Source organism: Lynx canadensis, chromosome B2 (assembly GCF_007474595.2).
Source record: "Lynx canadensis isolate LIC74 chromosome B2, mLynCan4.pri.v2, whole genome shotgun sequence".
NCBI classification, from domain to species: domain Eukaryota; kingdom Metazoa; phylum Chordata; class Mammalia; order Carnivora; family Felidae; genus Lynx; species Lynx canadensis.
Genome location: NC_044307.1, coordinates 123,506,502 through 123,527,797, shown reverse-complemented (window position 1 = coordinate 123,527,797; position 21,296 = coordinate 123,506,502). Strand labels below are relative to the sequence as shown.

Below are 21,296 nucleotides of genomic sequence, written 5' to 3'. Positions count from 1 at the left end.
TTTGTCAGCTAGAAGACCAAAGAAGAAATGTACCATGTAAAGCTTTATCAGAATACCTTATCAGTCCTGCAGGGGATGAAAAATTATGGGTAATTTTTGCATTGGGAAAACAGTCTGGTTAATCAGTAGAGAAGCTAGTCCTCAGAAACATTAGCTGAGTTCACAGCTGTGAATGTACACCTCTAAACCACAGGCAATATAAATGTAACATTTATATCATGCTTACTATGTGCCAGGCACTATGCTAAGCATTTTACATATGTTAATTAATTTAATCCTCATTACAACTTCATTATAATACCCACTTTACAGATGAGGAAATGGAGATGAAAGGAAGTATTTTCACTCAAGTCATATTGCTAGTAAAAGGGGGATTTCAACCTACGAAGTCTGCATCCAATGTGTCTGCACTTAACCGTTGAGCTAGAACTTAAAAGATGCCACACATTTGTCACTTGTTCTAAGATTGTAGCCATGCCTCCCATGGTCCCCTGAGGCCTGGTTATTCTCAAGACTGATGTGAGGAAATCACATGGCTTAACCTGAGGAATTCAGGGAAGTGAGATGATAATAGTCTTTTGAAGACAGAGCAGGATGCCATTTAATATTAAAATGAGTTCTAATATTAAAATGGGTTCTACTCCTTTCCTCCATAATTCTGTTAATTATGATTTTTCAGTCAAGCTTGACATTTTAGAGGAATCTTCTTTGATTTCTCCCTTCCATTCTCTCTCCATATTGAGGCGTCAAATCCTGTTTATTCCTTTCTTGGAGTATCTTTTTTCCCTACTTATACTCTGCCTGACTCCAGTCTGACTCATTAATAACTCATTTTTGGCCCCTGGTGTACAGGGGCCTCCACAAATCCTCACATTCTCATTTTCTGTGGATCCAAGTTGTTCTGTGAAGCAGGTCCCCTTTTCAGTGCCTTTGTCCCTTTCCACCCCTCCTTATGTAGACCAGCAGTGCCCAAAAGGACTTTCTGTAATGACAGAAATGTTCTCTGCACTGCCCACTACAGTTACTTTTTTGCAATTTGATCAATAAAACTAAGAACTAAAATTTGAATTTAATTGTTTAATTAATTTAAATTTTTCTAATTACAAGTGCTTCATGAGTACCCTGTTGGAAAATACAGGACCCTACGCATCCTTCAGTACCCAGTTCAGATTCTGCCTTCCTGAGAACCAGATCTTCTCCCGTGACCTCCACCATTAGAGATCACCCAATTAGATCATTTATTCATTAACTTATTCAACATGTACTTATAAAGCACTGTGTATTTTAGATTCTTTGTTCATCAATGTAGAGAATACAAAGGGGAAATTGCATAACTTCGCTCTTTAAGGACATTTACTTCCTAGTTTTTTGAGGTTATTAAACATTAACTATAATTCTTGTGTCCTTCGTGACTGCCTCAATGGGGCTTTGTAGAGAGGGAAAGTAACAGTTTTGCTAAGGTTTACACAAGGCTGGAAGCAGATATTCAATACAAACTTCTGGGAATCTTGGTGGATTGAGACGATATCAATTCATAGCTACAAAAGGACAGAGATTCCACTTCCTTGAAACATTGAGAGGAGGGGGTCAAATGATGTATAGAATCCTAATCTCTGCTCTCAGAATTTAATGCTGTTTTCCTAATTCATGGGATTTCATCTTCTTTTCTGCTATCTCCTCAACCGTGATTTTAAAGGTTTTCCTTTGCTCAACATCAAGAACCATTAAAGATACTTTGGCCAAGACTATGAGCAATCTGTAGAAACCCAAATCCTAAACTGAGAGCCAGAATCAGATTAATCAAAATGATGTGAATCATGCTTATAGGATTACAAAAATTAATTCAGTATGGAGGATAGGCAGTTTGGATGACCAGAGAGTCTGGTCTTTCTCTTTCTAAACAGACAGAACTTCTGCTCAACCATAATGCTATTAAATAAGAAGGACCCGACATACCCTCTCTGTATTCCTTTCTCTGCCTGACATGCCAGAGCAAAGTGCATGGTAGCTCACCTTTCGTGGTTAGAGTTATAAATGTTCTAGGTTGTTCCATCTTACAATGCTGCACGTGCATATATTATTAGACAACACCTGGTTTGGGTGAGATCTTATGGATTACCTTCCTTTGATCCACGTAGTTAGTAACTTCACCACGTAGTTAGTAACTTCAATACACCCATTCCATGGGCCTTATTTTTGGCACAAGTGACATGGCCTGTTTCTCAAGTTGCTTATAATCCAAATAGGATGCAAGATAAGCAAATGAAAGGGTTAAACTGCCACAGTGCCAACTGCATGGCTGAGTCAAAACCAAAGGGACACAGTAGAATCTCTTTCCCGTCCCATTGTTTGATTTCCAAACATGAAGATCTTAGCCCTTCTCTCATGTTGCCATTTCAGTATTTTCTATATCATAAAGAAAATACTTACCTAATCTAAACCTCCTGCTCCAATTTCATCATATTTCCTTTGTTTTCTCTCAGAGGAGATTTTATATCATAGGCAACTAGAACTGATCTTTTGACTTCTAACCACTCACACTCAATTGAAATGAAATTACACAGGGTTGTGGGCACTTCACGAGCGCTTTTTCTCTGAGTGAAAGAGACAGTGGCCAGAGCCTTCTGGCCCCACATGAACCCAATCCCTTTTGCTTTGTCTTGTGTCTTTGGGACCATCTCAATGTCACTGACACACCTTTTGATGGAAGCTTCTCCAAAAGGCTCACCGTTGCTACTTGACCTCCCCACGGAGCCGGTATGTGGGACACTTCAGGCTTCATTTGTTCTCAGCCTCTCAAACCCGATCCTGTCACTAACATCAGGGCACTGCTGTACCTGAACAAACATCCTGAGCACCGAAACCAGGTCTGAAGAAATAAGGCTGGGTTTAAAGGCCGATATCCCACCCAGTGTCAAGATCCTGTTGGCTAATTCATTGCCTTATTTCTGAATGAGGTTAATGTCTTAAAACTTATACTCTAACTCGGGGCCATTTCTCTTCTCACTGAATATGTTTGAGAGGATGAGTTCAATTCTTGGTCAGCTGTGCTCTGTTTCATTAACTTTATTTAAGAAAGACAGGGGAGGGGCGCCTGGGTGGCTCAGTCGGTTAAGCATCCGACTTCGGCTCAGGTCACGATCTCACAGTCTGTGAGTTCGAGCCCCGCGTCGGGCTCTGGGCTGATGGCTCAGAGCCTGGAGCCTGCTTCCCATTCTGTGTCTCTCTCTCTCTCTGCCCCTCCCCCATTCATGCTCTGTCTCTCTCTGTCTCAAAAAAAAATAAAAGCGTTAAAAAAAAAAAAAAAAAGACAGGGGAAGGACTAGAGACAGAGTCTGAGTCCCGTCAGAGTGGAAAACATTGACCCCAAATGGCATTTAGCCTTTAGGCTGTGCTAAACTCATTAAAATGAAGGTCAGAGTAAAAATCAAGCTGTCCCTTACATTCTTATATCCACAGAGGAAAGTCATTAAAAAATTACACACATACACACACACGCACATTTATCTCCCACTTTTGCTCATTTTTATCACCTCTCTTTACTACCTGTTTGCACATAGTAAGACATTGTTATTTATTTTTAAGTTATTTCCAAAAAAGGTCTGGATGGTTTGCAAGAGAGTGGAAGAGAAAGGTTACGATAATAAGAGTTGATGAAAGAACAAATGTCATGATAGATTAGCCATTTCCTGTTTTATTAGGATAAATGCCTAAAAGGAAGAGGGGCACTGAAAACTCAGCTGTCAGATCAGTACTAACCTTGCCTGTAGAATTCTTCACAGACCCTTTCACTCCATTGCTTGCTCATCTCCCAAATTCTACAAGGATTGCAAATGTCAGCACACTTCAAGGCGATCTGAGAAATGACAGGGCAGGGAGAGATGGTCAGAGGATGATCCTTCAGCAGCAAATGTATCCGAAGCCCAAGGGGCTGTCCGACCCGCCAGTGTGCCTCAGGTACCAAGCCCGTGTTTACAGAGTGCCTCTTCAGGAAACAGCACTTACTCACCGCCGCACAAAACCTTCATTCAGAATTCCCATTTTATAGCTATGAGAAGGAGAGAAGAGCCACCGTCCAAGGACACGGAGCTTCCTGGAGGAGGCTTGGGGTGAGTAGGCCAAGGAAAGCCATGGCTGGCTCCTTCTACTGCCCCACCCTTCATGGGCAAGGAAGCCGCAGGGGCCCGGTCAGGCTCAAGTGAGATCATTTGGACCTCATTCTCACAGTGGCCACATTGACAGACTCCATGTATCGCTTCAATTTATTTGCCCTCCTGTGCCCGTGTCTGTGAGTAAGCAAGCTCATACTGCAGTCCAGGGAGCTAAGTCCTATCAAACCTTGGAGTGTGTTGTTTGCAAAGCTAACTCAAAGCTTACCGCACCCTGGTCTGGATCGGGGAGGCCAGCTTTTGTCAATAATGCTGACCCTAAGAGGGTTACCATGAATTCCCAGAATAGTAGATTCTCACCCTTCCTCACCAACCACCGAGATGGGCTCCTGGTAGCGTGCCCTGCCCACCAGCAGTGCCTATTTGTTTTGATCTAGTTCCTTGGCATCACAGAATCACTGGCATCTGGGAAAGCCCCAATCATATTAACTTACAAATTTGATTGTTCCTTTATTTCCCGGTTAATGGGGAAGCCAGTAACTACGGGAGTAGGAAAGGGGTAGAAGCGTCCTCCAGGTTCTGCCCTTTGGGAATTCATTTACAATTCATTTGCGTCAGCAAGCTTTCCCTTTGAAATGCAAATGTTCCGGCCAAATCTTTCAGCAACTCCCAACTTGGCTGGAGTCAGGAAAACCAGATACCTGGTTGATCGTTGTGACACTCAGGGACTAGAAAGACTAGTTTGGAAAAAAAGAAGGAGGGAGACGTAGTTCTACAGCTGGGAGGGAGGTATTTCCTGGGAAGGATGGGGCACTTTGGACAGCTGCAGGGGGCATCATGAAAGCATGGGACAAAAAAACACTATTCTGTTCAGTCTGCAAGGTGCGGTTCAGTTTCCCTGGTCAAAGTTGGTCTATGTACGTGAATCCAGGGTCCTTCCATCCAGTCTTTTGTGCCAAGAGGAAAGAAGGAAGACGAGAGAAAACGGAAGATCAAGAAAATGGCTGTGGTTTGGACACCAGGTCAGACTTCCAGTTCTGAGGTCCGTTTGTCTTCTTCTTCTCCTGCCACAAATGGCTTCTTGCCGTGGAAAGAAGCCGAAAGCACTGGGCCTGATACGATTCGGTTCATTCAATTAACCTTAACATAGTTTATTTATTAGTGTCTAAAAATGGCAAGACTAGGTAAACATGTTTGTGAGAATATGAGTTTAGCTAGTAACAGGAAGTAAAGCAGGGTTTGATTAAATAGGTTTTATATGAAGGAACGGCTACTCGTTTTTCAGTTTTTGTTTGTACCATAGTTAACATGATATATCTTTGTGTTACAGAAACAGTATTTCTAAATCTCGCAGGTATGACCGTGGTCAATTTTACATCAAGCCACAAAATGTTGTAGATTCTTACTACATACAATTCCCCAGCAGGGCTACTTTGTGGGGCACCAGTTACCAGATAAGGAAAAGTAAGATATTATCAACTTACTGACATGAAACCCAGATTTTGCTTGCTTGGAAACCGCTTAAAAATTTCACGTGTCTCGGAGCTTTCAATAAAGTAGGTCACCGCTCTAACTTCTACCCTGGGGGATACTCCATCTCACATGTGCTAAAATTATCGATCATGTCCCCAAGTGCTTTTACTCAGCAAGGATAAGGGCCTTTGTTGTTGTTGTTGTTGTTGTTTACCTGAAGCATAAAGTGCCTGTCGTGTACATCCTCCAGTCTTAAATCTTCATTGTGGAGGTGAGCTTTCAATCTGGTCAAAAATTCATTCTGCCTATTGATGTCTGTTGCCAAGATCAAGGAGCCCAGCTGCTGTTCAATATCCTGTCTGCATCCACAAGAGGGAAAGAGAAAACACACACGAAGCAAATACTTTTGAGGTAGGTGATTGATTCTGTCACCATCAGGTGGTTTAGAATCTCATTTCTGCCTTTGATTCTGTTACTCAGAGTCCAGTCCCTCCGAGCCCAAGGGCCAGTCTGTCCTCCACCGCCACTTCTGTCTTTGGTCAGGAGCTATGCTAGTAACTGTAGAGAGTGATTGAAATCGCTAGTGAACAAAGTTGTGGTAGTTTACACGTTGCCACGGTAACTGTGCATCTAAAAACTGAATGCATGCCTTAAGTAGGACACAAAACGACTGACAGAATCACAGAAGTTTGGGTTGTGCTTTTAAAGAGCTGAAGCCAGCTCAAACATTCAGATTTGCATGGAGAGAGAAAGGGCATGATAATTAGTAATAATAAGGAAGACAATAATAATGGCTGATACTACATGGTATGGAAAGATCCATCAATTGAACAAAACAGACTGGAGAAAGTTACTGGAACTTCAGAAAGAATAATAGGTAGTTAAGACACTTAAAAACCAACGGGCAAGCAATATGTTAGTCGACAAATGGTATGTAAGGAAAATGAGACATTTTGGAAACATAAGCGAGTTAAAGCTTTACCTCACACATAGAAAGTAATCAATGGAAGACAAGATCCATAGCAATTTTAAAAATTAATCTTTAAAAATTAAGTATATTTAGGTTTGTATATAACACCTTCTGCATATAGCAGTTTATATTAAGTTGATGTCGCTTAAGTTTGAACCCGTTCTTTACTCCTCTGCCCCCCTCCCCCCCCCCCGCCAATGTTTTGGGCATATGGGTCATACTTTACATCCTTTTACTTTGTAGAGTGCATTGAGCACACAGAGTTTAATGAATAGGTAGAAAGTAAATGTCTGTAATCACCAGCCAGGTTGAGAGCATGAACAAACAGGCAACTGCATGTAAGCACTGGCCACTGTACTTCCCACCACATCCCTTTTCAGACTCTTGCATCACAATTATTCTTCCTACAAAAGTGATTTATAACACTGCATCCCATAAAGACATAAAAATATGGTATTTTATTTGCAATCCATAGGGATGCGTAGGAGGATCTCAGGAAATGAGTATAACTGAGCAACCAGCAGGATTAGTGTTGGTATTACAGAAACAAGTCTGGTCCTGTGTTCTTCCTCCTTTTTTCCTTCAGTTTTGTTCTTCCTCGTCCGCCCTCTCTCCTTCTTTCCCTTCTCTTCTTTCTTTAGCTGCCCCTGCCACTTACCTCCTCCTCCTTTCTTCTCTTTCTTACTTGATTTCTTACTCAAGTTTTCAGTTCTTATTTTATTTTATTTTTGAGTGACAGAGAGAGGAAGAGTGAGACAGAGAGAGTGAGCACAAGCAAGGGAGGGGCAGAGGGAAGGAGAGACAGAACCCCAAGTCTGATGCAGGGCTCCAACTCAGGGACTGTGAGAGCATCACCTGAGCTGAGATAAAGAGTTGGATGCTCAACTGACTGTGCCTCCCAGGAACCCCAAGGTTTTAGTTCTTTTGCATTTAATTCTTTTGATCTTTGCAAAGACTATAGCAAAAAACACGGGATTCTATTCCATGCATGAAGATTGGTTTTATTTCATCCCAGGAGGTAAAAAGCTATCAGAACTGAAGTTCTTCCTGCAAATTCCACATTCCTCTGGGTGCTAGGGAACAGCACCAGATAGTATCACAGGGCCGGGAATAAGCAGGAGCCAGAGCATACTGCCTGTTCTATATAGACGCAACTTGGCACTTGACTTTAACTTATGCACCCTTCGCAATTCTTCAGAAAGAAGGGTGCAGGGATCTATCTACTCTTTTGACTCTCTTGGGCCCTGTGCATTTAATTTAACAGATCAGAATTAGTGGTGACCTTGGAAGATGTTACAGCAGCTAATTAGGGACCATGTGGAAAATGAGGCAATGGCTTTGGATTTAGTAGGGCTTGGCCTAAATACCTGGGCTAACAAACAGTGGACCAGGAAACTAGTATTTCCCCTTCTGTTTAAAATGCAACAGACATAGGTAAATTAATGGCCAAAACAATGGCTGCGGCCAATTCAGTTACTTAACAAAAGACATTTCAGGACAGAATTTCTGACTTCTATTTTTGCTAAGATTGGCAATTACAAAACAAACTTGATTGAACTAGTGTTAAATCTAGCTTGAGATCTCCTGTGTTCCTGCTTGATAAATATTTATTATTTGGATCTTTATAGGAGGACAATTTTGCTAACATAACAGACAGGGATTTGACAAAGTGGAGCATTGATGCTGAGGAGTGTGAAAGCTGAGAGCTGGATGTCAGGTCATAGACTATCCAAGGCCCGTTCAAAGCTCAGGGAGAGATGTGGATTCTGGGCTGCTGTAACTGACACTGAGTCTCCTCTGATGGACAACCAAGCGCAGGCAGGAGGCACAGCCGGCTGGCTCCCTGCCATCAGCCCTGGGGTCTCAAGCATGCCCTAGAGAAAGCAGCTTATCTCCAACGTGTGGACATCAGTATGTTTCATCTCTACGCCACTTACGTCATTTCCTTTGGCAAGTGAGCAAGAAGCCTTGATTCTCGAAGCATGCCTATTGTAGATCGCCAGTGGTGATTCTCCAGCACAGACATATTCTAGAAAGAAAGAAAATTAAAGCTATAAATGAGAGAGAAGTCAGATTCTGATCTTTCACACTGAACAGTTTCACCGAGTGTTTTCATTTCAGCCAGTTGATACTTGCTGACAGAGAGGCAGACGAGAAAAGACACATGAAAGAAAACCACCACAAGGCCTATCATGATGGTGGGATAGCGGCAGGGCTGACCCTTGTGACTCTCCGTTGGAGGACTGAATGAGAGTCTATTTCTGGTGTCATTCTCTCTTGCCAATGCCCCCATTTTGGGTAGCTCAGTCAGGCAGCACTCAATGTAGACGAAAAAAAGCGAAGCAGGTAAAAATAGGTACTAATGGATTCCATGTGGCTATATATATACCAATCCAAGATTATACTATACTACTCAGCTAAACAGAGGCAGGTCCCACAACCTCTACTTTGATCTACCGCACTGACCATCGTTTCTTTCTTTTAAAAAAATTATTTATTTATTTTGAGAGAGAGAGGAGAGGAGGGGCAGAGAGAGAGAGAGAATCCAAGGCAAGCTCCATGCTGTCAGCCCAGAGCCTGATGTGGGGCTCGAACTCACGAAGCATGAGATTGTGACCTGAGCTGAAATCAAGAGTCAGACACGTAACCGACTGAGCCACCCAGGTGCCCCCTGACCACTGTTTCTTAATACTGATAAGAACCTTCTGTGTCTGAACCACCTCGGAAGCTGGTGACGTACTCAGATTTCTGAGGCCCGGTCAATTCAGTTTTGATTTGGTAGGTTTGTGGTAAGTAATTTGTATGTTAACTCAAGTTTGAAAACCACTGCCATGGAAGCAGTACTACCAATAATCTTCATGACCAGTATATTGGCCTGTAGCCCATTAGGTCTGAGTTTGAATCCACAATTACTTCCTTCTTCAATTATCTTGATATTTCTTCCCTTGTGGGAACCTCTACTATGTTCCATCTCTCTTCTGACTTTATTGTTATCTTACATATGCTGCTGTGTACACATTAGCTAGCTGGTTAAATGATGACTATTTCTTACAATCCATTGTGCTTTATTCTAATAGAATTAGAGCCCCTCTAGTCCCTAGGAAATATTTTTGCTCTATTTTCTTATTTATTTATTCATTCTCCATTTTTTTCATATGGGGTTATAAACTTACACAAAACACAGGAAGATCGATTCATTAAAAATGAGGAGGTATTGCATGATTTTGCCTATCTGAGGTACTCAGAGTCAAATTCATAAAGACAGAAGATAGACACGAGCTGGGGTAATAGGGAGTTATTATGTAATGGGTACAGAGTTTCAGTTTTGCAAGATGAAAAGAATTCTAGAGATGGATGGTGGCAAAGTACTTAATGCCATTGAACTCTACACTTAGAAATGGTGGGCCGCCTGGGTGGCTCGGTTGATGAAGCACCTGACTCTTGATTTTGGCTCAGGTCACGATCTCATGGTTTGTGGGATCAAGCCCTGCATGGGCTCTTCGTGGACAGCACAGAGCCTTCTTGGGGTTCTCTTCCCCCCTCTCCCTGTCCCTCCCTACCTCTCACTCTCTAAATAAATAAATAAATATTAAAAAATGGTGAAGATGGTGAACTTTGTATTATGTTAATTTTGCCACAATCAAAAAAAAAAAAAAGTGAGAGGGAAGAAGCAAGGAGACTAAACGGAGCCAGGAGACAGATGGGGAAACTTTCCATTATCATGCCCACCCCCCACTATACCTGAGTCACCCATACAATGCTCAACTTCTTCAGCAAATGAGAACAGAGAACCATCATGAGTGATACAGTCTAGGGTCCATTAGCAAAAAGCAAGTTCAAGAAAACGTCAACTGTTCTTGGTTCTAATGCCAGACAATGATTTCTCTCCAGGACTTTGTAGAATGAGCTTCATGAGGCAGAGTCTTGTATCATCAGGTCCTCTGTTTAGGCTGTTCTATTACTCTTTGTTTCTCTCCTTGCCAAGAAGTTACTATTTATTCACCACTTGACTATGTTTGAAGCAGTGATGAGATTTTGTCCCTTTTATCAACTGGTCTATTATCTCCTTTTGGGCACGAGCCACATACAACACAAGAGAATGTTTATTATAAATCACATGCCAGACTAATTTGTTTTGACTGTAAAGATTTATGAGAGCAAAGAGTGATAGGTTAGTGTGATGTCATCGATGTTCTATACTGCTGTGACATTTAGTTCAGTCACTCATCAGCACTCACTTGCAAGACTAATTCTTGTAGATGTGGCCATGAGTGCCCTCATGTGAGTTTTTTAAGGGGCCAGAAAACTGTAACAAGACCTGATGATAAATGACACCTTATCCCTGTTGAGTGGGAAAAAGAGCGTCTGGAGGATTGCCTTAAGCATTGTTATTCATGCCTGCCTGATTTTTACATCTTCATTAATAATTTTCCTGAAGACAGGATAAAAGGATACTTGAGAAATTGGCTTGTGAGACCATATTTAGAGATGAGCACCGGGGAAGTGGAAGGGAACTGAGTGAGCCTGGAGGCTGGCACAGAATAAAAGACAATAGAATACATGATTACAGTCACAACTTTTCGTGGAACAGTCGTTATAAATAAAAGTATATTTTGGCCAGAACTGTGTTAGAAGTAGGAGTACTTCAGTGGATTCCAGACAATAAGAAAAAGAGGGGGGGGACTAACATTTATGAAGCACCTACTGTGTACCTGCTAGTACAGCATGTACTGGTTTACATGATCTCATTCAATCCTTACATAACTTTCTACTGTTTTTATCATTAACTCACAGATACTAAAATCTCAGGTTTCTCTGAAGGGCTGCACAGCTAGCGAGTGGTTGAAGAAGGCCTTAAACCCAGGCCTGCCGGATCTCAAGGCTGAAGCTTTGCACACACCCCTTGCTGCCTCCCAAGAATTTCCTCCGTGTGGCCATATCCAAGCATTCAGAAACCTGACATTTATAAACTGATGAAGGCCTACAGTTATGCTTAATTTTCCACAAGTTACCTATAGTTGCTGCTTTAAGGTCTATGGTTGATGATTTTATTTTGATGTCAGTTTCTAGCCCCACAATGGAATCTTCATGTTTACCTTTAAATTTAGTTTCACTGCGAAAACTCTTGTAGTGGGAACGTTATGAGTTGAGTAGATTGAAGCTGTGTTGGGGGAGAACTCATCTGGCAGCCACTTTTAGCCCTCACGTGTGATGAGACCTGTTGGTCTCATGTTCTTGCAACACGGAGTCACTAATGCCCATCCCTTCCTTTCATTGAAGTGACCCTTTTTCAGTGCTTTATTATCCTTCTTAATTCTAACCTACTTCAATCTGTCCTCCCTACAGCTTCCAGAATGTGACTTGTTCACTGGACAGGTTTTTTTTTTTTTTCCATCTCCTTAATCATTGGTTGAAATATAAACTAATATTTTTTGACTACCTATTAATATGCCAGGTGCTATGGTGGGTGCTGACAATGGAAAGATTAATAAGACAAAATTGCTGCCCTCAGGGACCTCACTTAATTTCAGTATGATCATGCCACCTGCTTTCTCCCATGCCCTGCTCTAAATCCTACATGATTCTTTATCAGGTAAATTAAGGCTAACTCCTTAGCTCAGCATTCAATGCTATCAGAAAATTGTCCCAGCTGCCATCCTGTTCCTACATGTTTGAGATAATTGAATATCATCACCTCTCCTTTCCTCTAAAGCTCTTACAGTCCAAACAAATGGTGCTGTATTAGTAAGACGATAATGTATTATTGATGTAATTATTAAATTATTAATATAGGAGTCTCCTTTCAGCGCCTTTTTGTTAAGTTCATGTCTTCCAAGGTGATTTATGATCCTCTAACCCCTCTTTCTCTGTATTGACTTATCAAACTATCACCTGTCTCTCAAAGTCCACTTGAAATAATCCATCCACAAAGCCATTTAGAATTATTCCAGTCAGAGGCAGACTTGCTTTTTCCCTGAGTCATGTAGCTCTTTCTTTTGGCATTCCTCAAGTCCCGAGTCCTGCTAGACTCAGTGCCATAGATGTATGTCAGAGTTACTCATGCACTTACCAGATTATAAGCTACATGTGAGTAGAAAGTCTGTCTTGTTCCTTTTGTATCCAGTCCACTCTAAGCCTTGCACAGAGAAAGTGCTTTCTATTAATTTACAAAATACATTCTTGGACAAATTACTTGATTTCATTCAATAAATACATTGAGCACTTACTATGTTCTAGGCACTGAGTACATCAACAAACAAAACAGAGAAATAGTGGTGGCAGGGATGGGGAGAGGCAGATAATAAACAACAATTTACTACTAGAAGATAGTAAATGCATGGAAAGGAGAAAAGATGAGCAGGCTAGTAGAAATTTGAGAGCCTTTGAGGGTGGGGCTGGTAAGGTAGTTGGGTAAGAGGTAAGATTTGAACAAAGGCTTGAAGGTAAGAGAGTGTGAGAGAGAAAGTATTAGGATAAGAAGTCGGACAATGAGAGACCAGATCATGCATGGCCTTCTGGCCGTTGTAAGGATTTTGGTTTTGACTCTGAGAGAGATAAGGGGCCACTGCAAGGGGAAGGAAATTATGTAAAATTTAAATAAGATCACTTAGGAAACAGGAACCCTCTTGCACTATTGGTGGGAACGCAAATTGGTGCAGCCACTCTGGAAAACAGTGTGGAGGTTCCTCAAAAAATTAAAAATAGACCTACCCTATGACCCATCAATAGCACTGCTAGGAATTTACCCAAGGGATACAGGAGTACTGATGCATAGGGGCACTTGTACCCCAATGTTTATAGCAGCACTCTCAACAATAGCCAAATTATGGAAAGAGCCTAAATGTCCATCAACTGATGAATGGATAAAGAAATTGTGGTTTATATACACAATGGAGTACTACGTGGCAGTGAGAAAGAATGAAATATGGCCCTTTGCAGCAACGTGGATGGAAATGGAGAGTGTTATGCTAAGTGAAATAAGCCATACAGAGAAAGACAGATACCATGTGTTTTCACTCTTAGGTGGATTCTGAGAAACTTAACAGAAACCCATGGGGGAGGGGAAGGAAAAAAAAAGAGGTTAGAGTGGGAGAGAGCCAAAGCATAAGAGACTCTTAAAAACTGAGAACAAACTGAGGGTTGATGGGGGGTGGGAGGGAGGGGAGGGTGGGTGATGGGTATTGAGGAGGGCAACTGTTGGGATGAGCACTGGGTGTTGTATGGAAACCAATTTGACAATAAATTTCATATACTGAAAAAAAAATAAATAAGATCACTTAGGCTACTATGTTGCAAATGGACTTTGGTGGAAATAAGTGTACAAGCAGGTGTAGCAGGCTATTTGGGGGGTAAAAGCAGTCATCCCGGCAAGAGACAGTGAAGACTCGTCTTGGTGGTTAATCTGGCTCTGCAGGGATGGCTGCAGTGTTTTGGGCCTGAACAACTGGAAGGATGGCATTCCCATCACCTGTGGTGGGCAGGCTGTGGGTGGAGAGGGTTTACAGGAGTTCAGTGTTGGCCAGGTCAAGTTCGAGATACCTGCTGGACACGTGGGCATTACAGTGGAAATATCTAACAGCCCAAGCAGTGACTAAAACAAGAAAAGGGAAGTAAAATACTCGCATGAGTGTTGCAGTGATTCATGGACTGGAGACGGAATGTCACATAAAGGGAAAGACTGTGCCGATTCATCATTCTGATAGTCTCAGCTTTAAAATCAAGCATCAGGTGTAGTGGAGACTACTCAGTGTTCACCCCCTCAATCTGTTTTCTTTTTCTCCTTACTCACAGAGCCTCAGTTTTTACCTGGTCTCATGGCTGTCTCAAAGATAACATTTTCCAGCCTCCTTTATAATTAGGTGGCATCAGTTGGCTACATTCTGACTCATTAAATGTAAGCAGAAATGTTGTGTGGGATTTCTGGGAAACTTGTTTAAAGGGAACTGACTTCTCTGGCAAAGGCCTCTTTTGTTTTTCCCCATTCTTCCTTCTCACTGTCTGGAACGCAGAAGGGACAGCTAGAGCTCCAGCAGCTCTCTCCGGCAATGATGACAAGTGTCACATCCTTGTGACGGTAACCTACAGAACTAAAAGGACCCTTGGTCCCCTCATCCTTAATTTTGTGAAGCCCCTGTGCCTGCTCTGACCTGCCAACCTCCAGGCTTCTTTTATGGAGGATAGAGATAAACTTCTGTCCTTGTTTACATCACTAATGTATCAAGTAATTTAAAGTTAATTTACTACCTTCCATATTACGCCGGAAGAGTTAATGAAAAGCCTTCTCAATGTTTTGACCTATAAGAATGCTTGGTTTTTGTATAAGGGTGATAGCAAAGAATTTTATGAGTCCAGACAGTGTCACCTAACAAAGTCGAAAACGTGTGTGTGTGTGTGCACCCACCCACCCATACCTGCTCCCCACCTTCCACGCACACTTCTTCTAAGACGAACCACTGCTATCTGCTGGGAAAGACTTTCTTAGTTCTCTAAACAGAACTGACAGCTCCCTCTTGCACGCCCCCCCCCCCCAGCTTATCTCCTGGTGTTCAAGACACTTCATAGCAACTTTGTTCACTGGCTGGCTCCCACATATCAGTGATCTTCCCAGGTGTTTGTTCATTTACTCCTGAAAATAACTTTGAAAAACTATGCTCTTCGTGTAGCTTTTAAAATCGGTATCTAGGGGCGCCTGGGTGGCTCAGTCAGTTGAGCGGCCGACTTCGCTCAGGTCATGATCTCGCGATCCGTGAGTTCGAGCCCCACGTCGGGCTCTGTGCTGACAGCTCAGAGCCTGGAGCCTGTTTCAGATTCTGTGTCTCCCTCCCTCTGACCCTCCCCCGTTCATGCTCTGTCTCTCTCTGTCTCAAAAATAAACGTTAAAAAAAAAAAAGTTTAAAATAAAAAAAAAATCGGTATCTAAAATCATGGATTCCAGGGTGCCTGGGTGGCTCAGTTGGTTAAGTGTCAGACTTCAGCTCAGGTCATGATCTCGCAATTTGTGAGTTTGAGCCCCGCATTGGGCTCTATGCTGACCGCTCAGAGCCTGGAGCCTGCTTCAGATTCTGTGTCTCCCTCTCTCTCTCTGCCTTTCCCCTGCTCTCTCTCTCTCTCTCTCTCTCTCAAAAAGGAATAAACATTAAAAAAAATTTTAAATCATAGATTTCAATGGTAACACAAGATATAATGGTCTGCATATTTGCAACTACTGGTGTTTTGTTTTATTTTATTATTATTTAAAAAATTTTTTTTAATGTTTATTTATTTTTGAGACAGAGACAGAATGCGAGTGGGTTAGGGGCAGAGAGAGACGGAGACAAAGAATCTGAAGCAGGTTCCAGGCTCCAAGCTGTCAGCAGAGCCCGACGTGGGGCTTGAACTCACGAGCTGTAAGGTCATGACCTAAGCTGAAGTGGGACGTTCAACCGACTGAGCCACCCAGGTGCCCCTACTACTGGTGTTTTCATATAAAATCATCGTATCACTCTTTTCTGTATTAAATGTATCTAAGGAAATCTAAATACCAAAGGCATTTAATCCTCATTTATCACCTGTTGAAAAAAACCACATATGAATAATTTATTCTTTGAGTTAGAATTTTAAATGGATTCTTTTCCTTCTAGAACTTATATTTCCATTCTATTTCCCCATAGAATTTTATTTTAATGAAATATATTTTTGTGTGTGAAATTCTTTTATTGTCACCTGATCATATTTCTCTGCAACAGAAATAAGTACATACATGGAAATTTTAATTTAAAAAGTATATCTAACATCAGGCTCTCAGTAGGAAATGTTTTTCCAGCTTTGAGTTTACAATGCAACTGTTATTATTGATCAAAATGCATGTATGTTGCAAATTTGGAAAAAAAATTGTGGCTAGGAACAAAACTTTTCTGGCAATACATCTATTTATGAGATGGTTGGGAGAGTGATAATCTCTCAACTGTAGGAGACTTCCTTTAATATTTTTAGTTGCTCCTTTGTTGGGACAAGATACAATATGGGTGCAATCAGGCAATATGCAATATGTGGGGTGGGTGAATGATGGGCTCTTCTTTTGTAAAGTGAGAAGAGCAGAAATACAGAAGTGGCTTGACTGGTCTGCAAGCACACTCCAGGCAGGTCAGTGTAAGGACCTTAAGATGCATTCTGTTACCCCTCTTCCTGCCTGTGTGCCCCCATGGAAAGGCTTTGTGTATTCCCCTGGGCACACAGGCCTGGTCTGAAAACTGCTGCCATACATGATTGCCATTGAGAACAGGGAGCATATCTTATTTATCTCCGTGCCCTGCTATGTGGCACAGTGCCACTTAAACAAGTCAATCTTTGTTGAGTGGATATAGTAATTAATTTCTGAAACCTTAAAGTTCGGTAGCTACAAAAGCTTAAATAACTGTTACAAGAAAAGAGTCCTGTTAATTTTTTTTTAGTCAGTATCTGAAAGAAGCCAGACTTGGGGTCTTCTGATGGGAAATCCTTATATTGAGGTGAAAGTCAAAGAGATTTTTAGAATTATTACAGCAATGGGCTCTTCCCCACTACTCATTCGTAGATATCCAGGATCAGACATACTACAGAAATAACATATATCAGATAGCATTTGTCAATTCCAAGGTAAACAAATCAGAAAATCATCATAAATAATTTTTCATTCAATCCTTTTCATTCTTCACGTGATAAGAACTTAATGATCAACAGGAAGTGAAGTGTGGAAGTGTGTGTCTTGATTTTGTGGTCTCCCTGTCTGAATGTTATTGACTCTGCTTGTCAGATTTCCACTCTGGGTCTCTGCATGTACTTGCTGTTGCCAATATTTCTGATCTCTCAGTGTTACTCAGGTTCTGTCTTTGTTCATGCATGGATCCAATCTGTCCATCCATCCATCCATCCATCCATCCATCCTTCTGCTTACTCATCCAGCAAACCTCCTACCACCCAACAAATATTCACTGAACACCAGGACTGTGCCAGATGCTGAGGATACAGCAGGGAATGAGGTAGGTTTCCAGGAGCTTTCAGACAATTTGGGGGGGTTGGGGGTGGGGAATGTGGATTTCTGACCAGGCAATGGCAATTTAGAGACATGAACGCTGTGATAAGGTAAGTGATGAAGGACTTTTAACTCTTACAGGAAAAGCATGGGAAATGGGCTTTTATTTATTTACTTTTTTGAGAGAGAGTGAGAGAGCATGAGCAAGGGAGGGGCAGAGGGAGAAAGAGAGAGAGAGACCCTCTTAAGCAAATGCAGAGCCCAATGCAGGGCTCGATCCTATGACCATGAAGTCAAGAGTAGGATGCTTAACTGGCTGAGACACCCAGGCACCCCAAAAATGGGCTTTTAAAGAAAAAGAAAGCTTTTGGGAAAAAGATATGTCCAAATTGAGCTCAAACGGATGAGTGAGAGAGGAATCAGAAAGTACAGTCAGTGGAGAGGAATACATTTCATTAAAATCAGCACAAGGAAGAGCATGTGTGTGAAAACCTGTAAGCAAGAGGGATACTTCCTTCCCTGTTTTATTTTTTTATCACTAAGAATGATCACTTTTAACCTACTACAAATTTTACTCAGTTATTGTGTTTCCCCTAGTTGAAAGCAGGGGTTTTTATTTGTTTTGTTCATCTTCTATATTCCCAGCACCTGGTGTGTATTAAGCACTCAATGAATATTTGTTGAATGAATAAAAGAGTGAGTGATATGTTTGGGAATCTAAAAGTAGTTCGGACTGGATGATGCACAGAGGCCTAGTTGAGTGATAGCAGGAAAAGAAGCTGGAAAGCGTAACAGGGCCAGATCACAATAGGGTTTGCAAATCGTGTTAGGATCCTTGGACTCAATCCTGAGGGAAATGGGGTTTCAAGCAGTCACCCGTGGGGTCAGACTTGAGTTTCAGGAGACTCATCCTGGCTGCACAGCAGAAGGAGTTGGAGCCAGGCCAGGCTGTGTGTGGACAAGGAGATAATGTTGGTGCAATGCACTCAGGGGAGAGGCTGCAGTGAGCAGGTGCGGACATCCTGGTGCTTCATAGGAAGCGGCCAGTTATCTGTGTCCTCGCTAACAGGAGGATGGCTCAGTGACCATAGGCTCACCTGGCCTTCACAGTGGCTCAAAGACTAGTAGTAGCAAAGGGCAGATTGAAAAAAGAAGAAAATAATCTGAAATGCTGGTGAAGATCTGAACACGGGATGAAATGACCCAACTTGAGTATCTGCTGAAATCCCCGCCCTGTTTGGAGGCCTGCATCAGGGACCACATCGGCTCAGCAGTGTCGCACCATCTCCACGACAGTGTGCTCTCGTGTCCCTAACTCTTCATATTTGTAATTTCAAAGACGATCGTCAGCTTAGAGTTGAAAGAGTATATAGCTACCTTTGTAGGTAACAAAGCATATTGGAAATAACAAGGCTTATTAGAATTTTAATTCGGAAAAATAAAACTCTTAAAACCTGTATGGCAAAACCTGTATTTCCCTTTTTGCGGAATTGTCAAGATATCATCCACCCCAAGAAGAAAACAATCCTTTTGTTCCTGAATAGCTTCACATCTGGCATTTAATAAACCACCAACCCAGGTTTTCAAATTAAATCAAGAGTCTGTTTGTCAAAGAGAATCTGGCAGAGCAGATTTGCTATCCTACAAGGCGGCTTTAAACTGCCCCCCCCCCTCCACCATTCATCACTTTCTTTGACTAAAATCTGTTGATAAGCTGAGAGGTCTGGTGTACCATAGGAATCAGAGTGAATGACACCTTTTAAAACAGAGGACACAGGAAGAAAAACAACAATAGGAACATCGTCTGTGTCTTCATTTTTAATTGCTCATGAACCAGAGAAGCAAGACTCTAGGAGATCACGGAGATGCTGAGCTCTTCCCTAACAAGCCAGGTGGTCTCCTTGAATCCTAAAGACCGTGGCCTTGGAAAAGCTGTAGCACTGCCATATTTACTGCCTGTTGCAAGAAATCTTTTTCTTGGTCAATCTGCATCTTCCCAAGACACTGCTCTGAGACCAAGGAAACTGGACATTAAGTACTGTCCTGTGGGGCAGGCCTGTGTTCAGATGAGGGCCACGGACGGGCAACATGCCAGTTACCTCACTGTGAACAGCAGAAACTTTATGAAACAGAAGATCCAATTTAAGCCTCCTTCCTACAATTTTCACACTACTTGCCAAAAACACCTTTCAGACTGCAGAAATTGTGAGGTTATGTATAATCTTGGCAGTTGCTTATTTGAGTAGCGGTCATAGGACCATGTGGCAGGCTCTGTCAACTTCATATTTATGGCTCAGAGTCATTAAGAGTAAAAAGTGGTGAAAAATGCTGACCTGCTCTTAGTGCTTGCGATAAGGAGCTAAGAAAAATGATTATAAACTTCTGCAAGACAGTATAGAATGTAATATTATGAAACATTATATTAGGCTATAAGGAACAATTAATTATTAATTATTTTATTCATTAGGTTGTTCTGTCAGTAGTTAGTTGGCCTCTTCTCGAAAGAAATTAAACTTGAAATTGAGCCACGAGTGATTCCTTCTGCAATTGTAATAGTCAATATCTTATCTGATTCAATGCTTACTTTGCTCAATTGCTGAGCAATTGTGTGTTGGGGACTTGCAGGGTGGAGGGACACAAGATAAATGCTTAGTTCAATCTCTCACATGTTCCTTTCTCAATCCACCGTGGACAACTGGATGGCTTCCAGTCTGATGAGAGAGGTGCCAGGTGGAAGTGCCTTTATCACTTTCATGTTGAAGTTGGGTTGGCAATTCAGCAAATGAGTCCGGTCCAGATAGCAGACAATGGGAGGGAGCCCTCTGACCTGGCCTTCACTCCAGCTGCCCTGGCTCTCTCTTTATCTCAGGGCAGAAGCACAGGCTGGGAGTTATGCAATGATCTTATTTATTAGAACTAAAAGAGCACAGCCAACAAGAGGAGGGAGAGGAAGCTCTCTTCTATTTTATCTCATTTATAGTAAGGCTAGATTGTAGCAAAGTCACGCACAGGGTGTTCTCAACCCACATAATTCCTGGCACATCTTCTCTACTGGATTCTCATTAACCAAATGTGTGTGTGTGTGGGTGTGTATAATTTTTGTGTGTGTATATATAGTCACAATATATTGTGTAATATATATAGTGTATATACATATTTATAATACATTGTGTAATATATATAGTATATAGACATATTTTTTACTCATTACCATGGTTCTTAATATTTTCAGAATCTATAACTCATTTTAAAATATGAGTGTAAGTTAGGGATCCTTACCCTAGAAAGACTTGCATAGGTATATCCTCTGGAAATCTGCACACAGTTTCCTAAAAGGTTCTTGGTAGGCTGAAAGTCTACATTTGCAAAGATTTTAAATATCACGTGTTGTTAATGGTCTTGCTCAGTTTATGTGTTATGTGGCACACTCTTTTTTTCTTGAAATTGAAAACCTGAAGTTATGCCAAGTTGCTCTGCAACCTGGTGCAGAGAAGAGATTTTCTGACCCACGTCATGTTCTGTACAGCTAATGTACAGTTTCTACAAAAGAGAGAATATACACTTAATGAAAATATACCCAAGACACTGCTCTGAGAGCAGGGATGGTTTATGGCAGGATGATGCCCAGCGAACGGCCACAGACACAGTCTATTTTTGGTTATTCTAGGGTTGTGGGTTTTAATCCACAAAGTACCCCAGCTCATGCTGCCTCTAGGGTGCCCTTCTCAGCTCTGCTACTCAAAATGCTACATGC

The 21,296-nt window shown here is 41.7% G+C and overlaps 1 protein-coding gene across 3 annotated transcripts in view; it reads right to left on the bottom strand.

Annotated features, from left to right (window-relative positions):
* Nucleotides 1–21,296, bottom strand: part of PDE7B (phosphodiesterase 7B) — a 321,880-nt gene that overhangs the window by 9,194 nt on the left and 291,390 nt on the right. For all 3 annotated transcript variants that reach the window (XM_030316410.1, XM_030316409.1, XM_030316411.1), the window contains 3 exons: nt 8,490–8,581; nt 5,797–5,941; nt 3,760–3,856 (listed from right to left, as the gene is read on the bottom strand). In XM_030316410.1, coding sequence (XP_030172270.1) covers nt 3,760–3,856; nt 5,797–5,941; nt 8,490–8,581 — 334 coding nt within the window. The remainder of the gene's footprint in view (nt 1–3,759; nt 3,857–5,796; nt 5,942–8,489; nt 8,582–21,296) is intronic.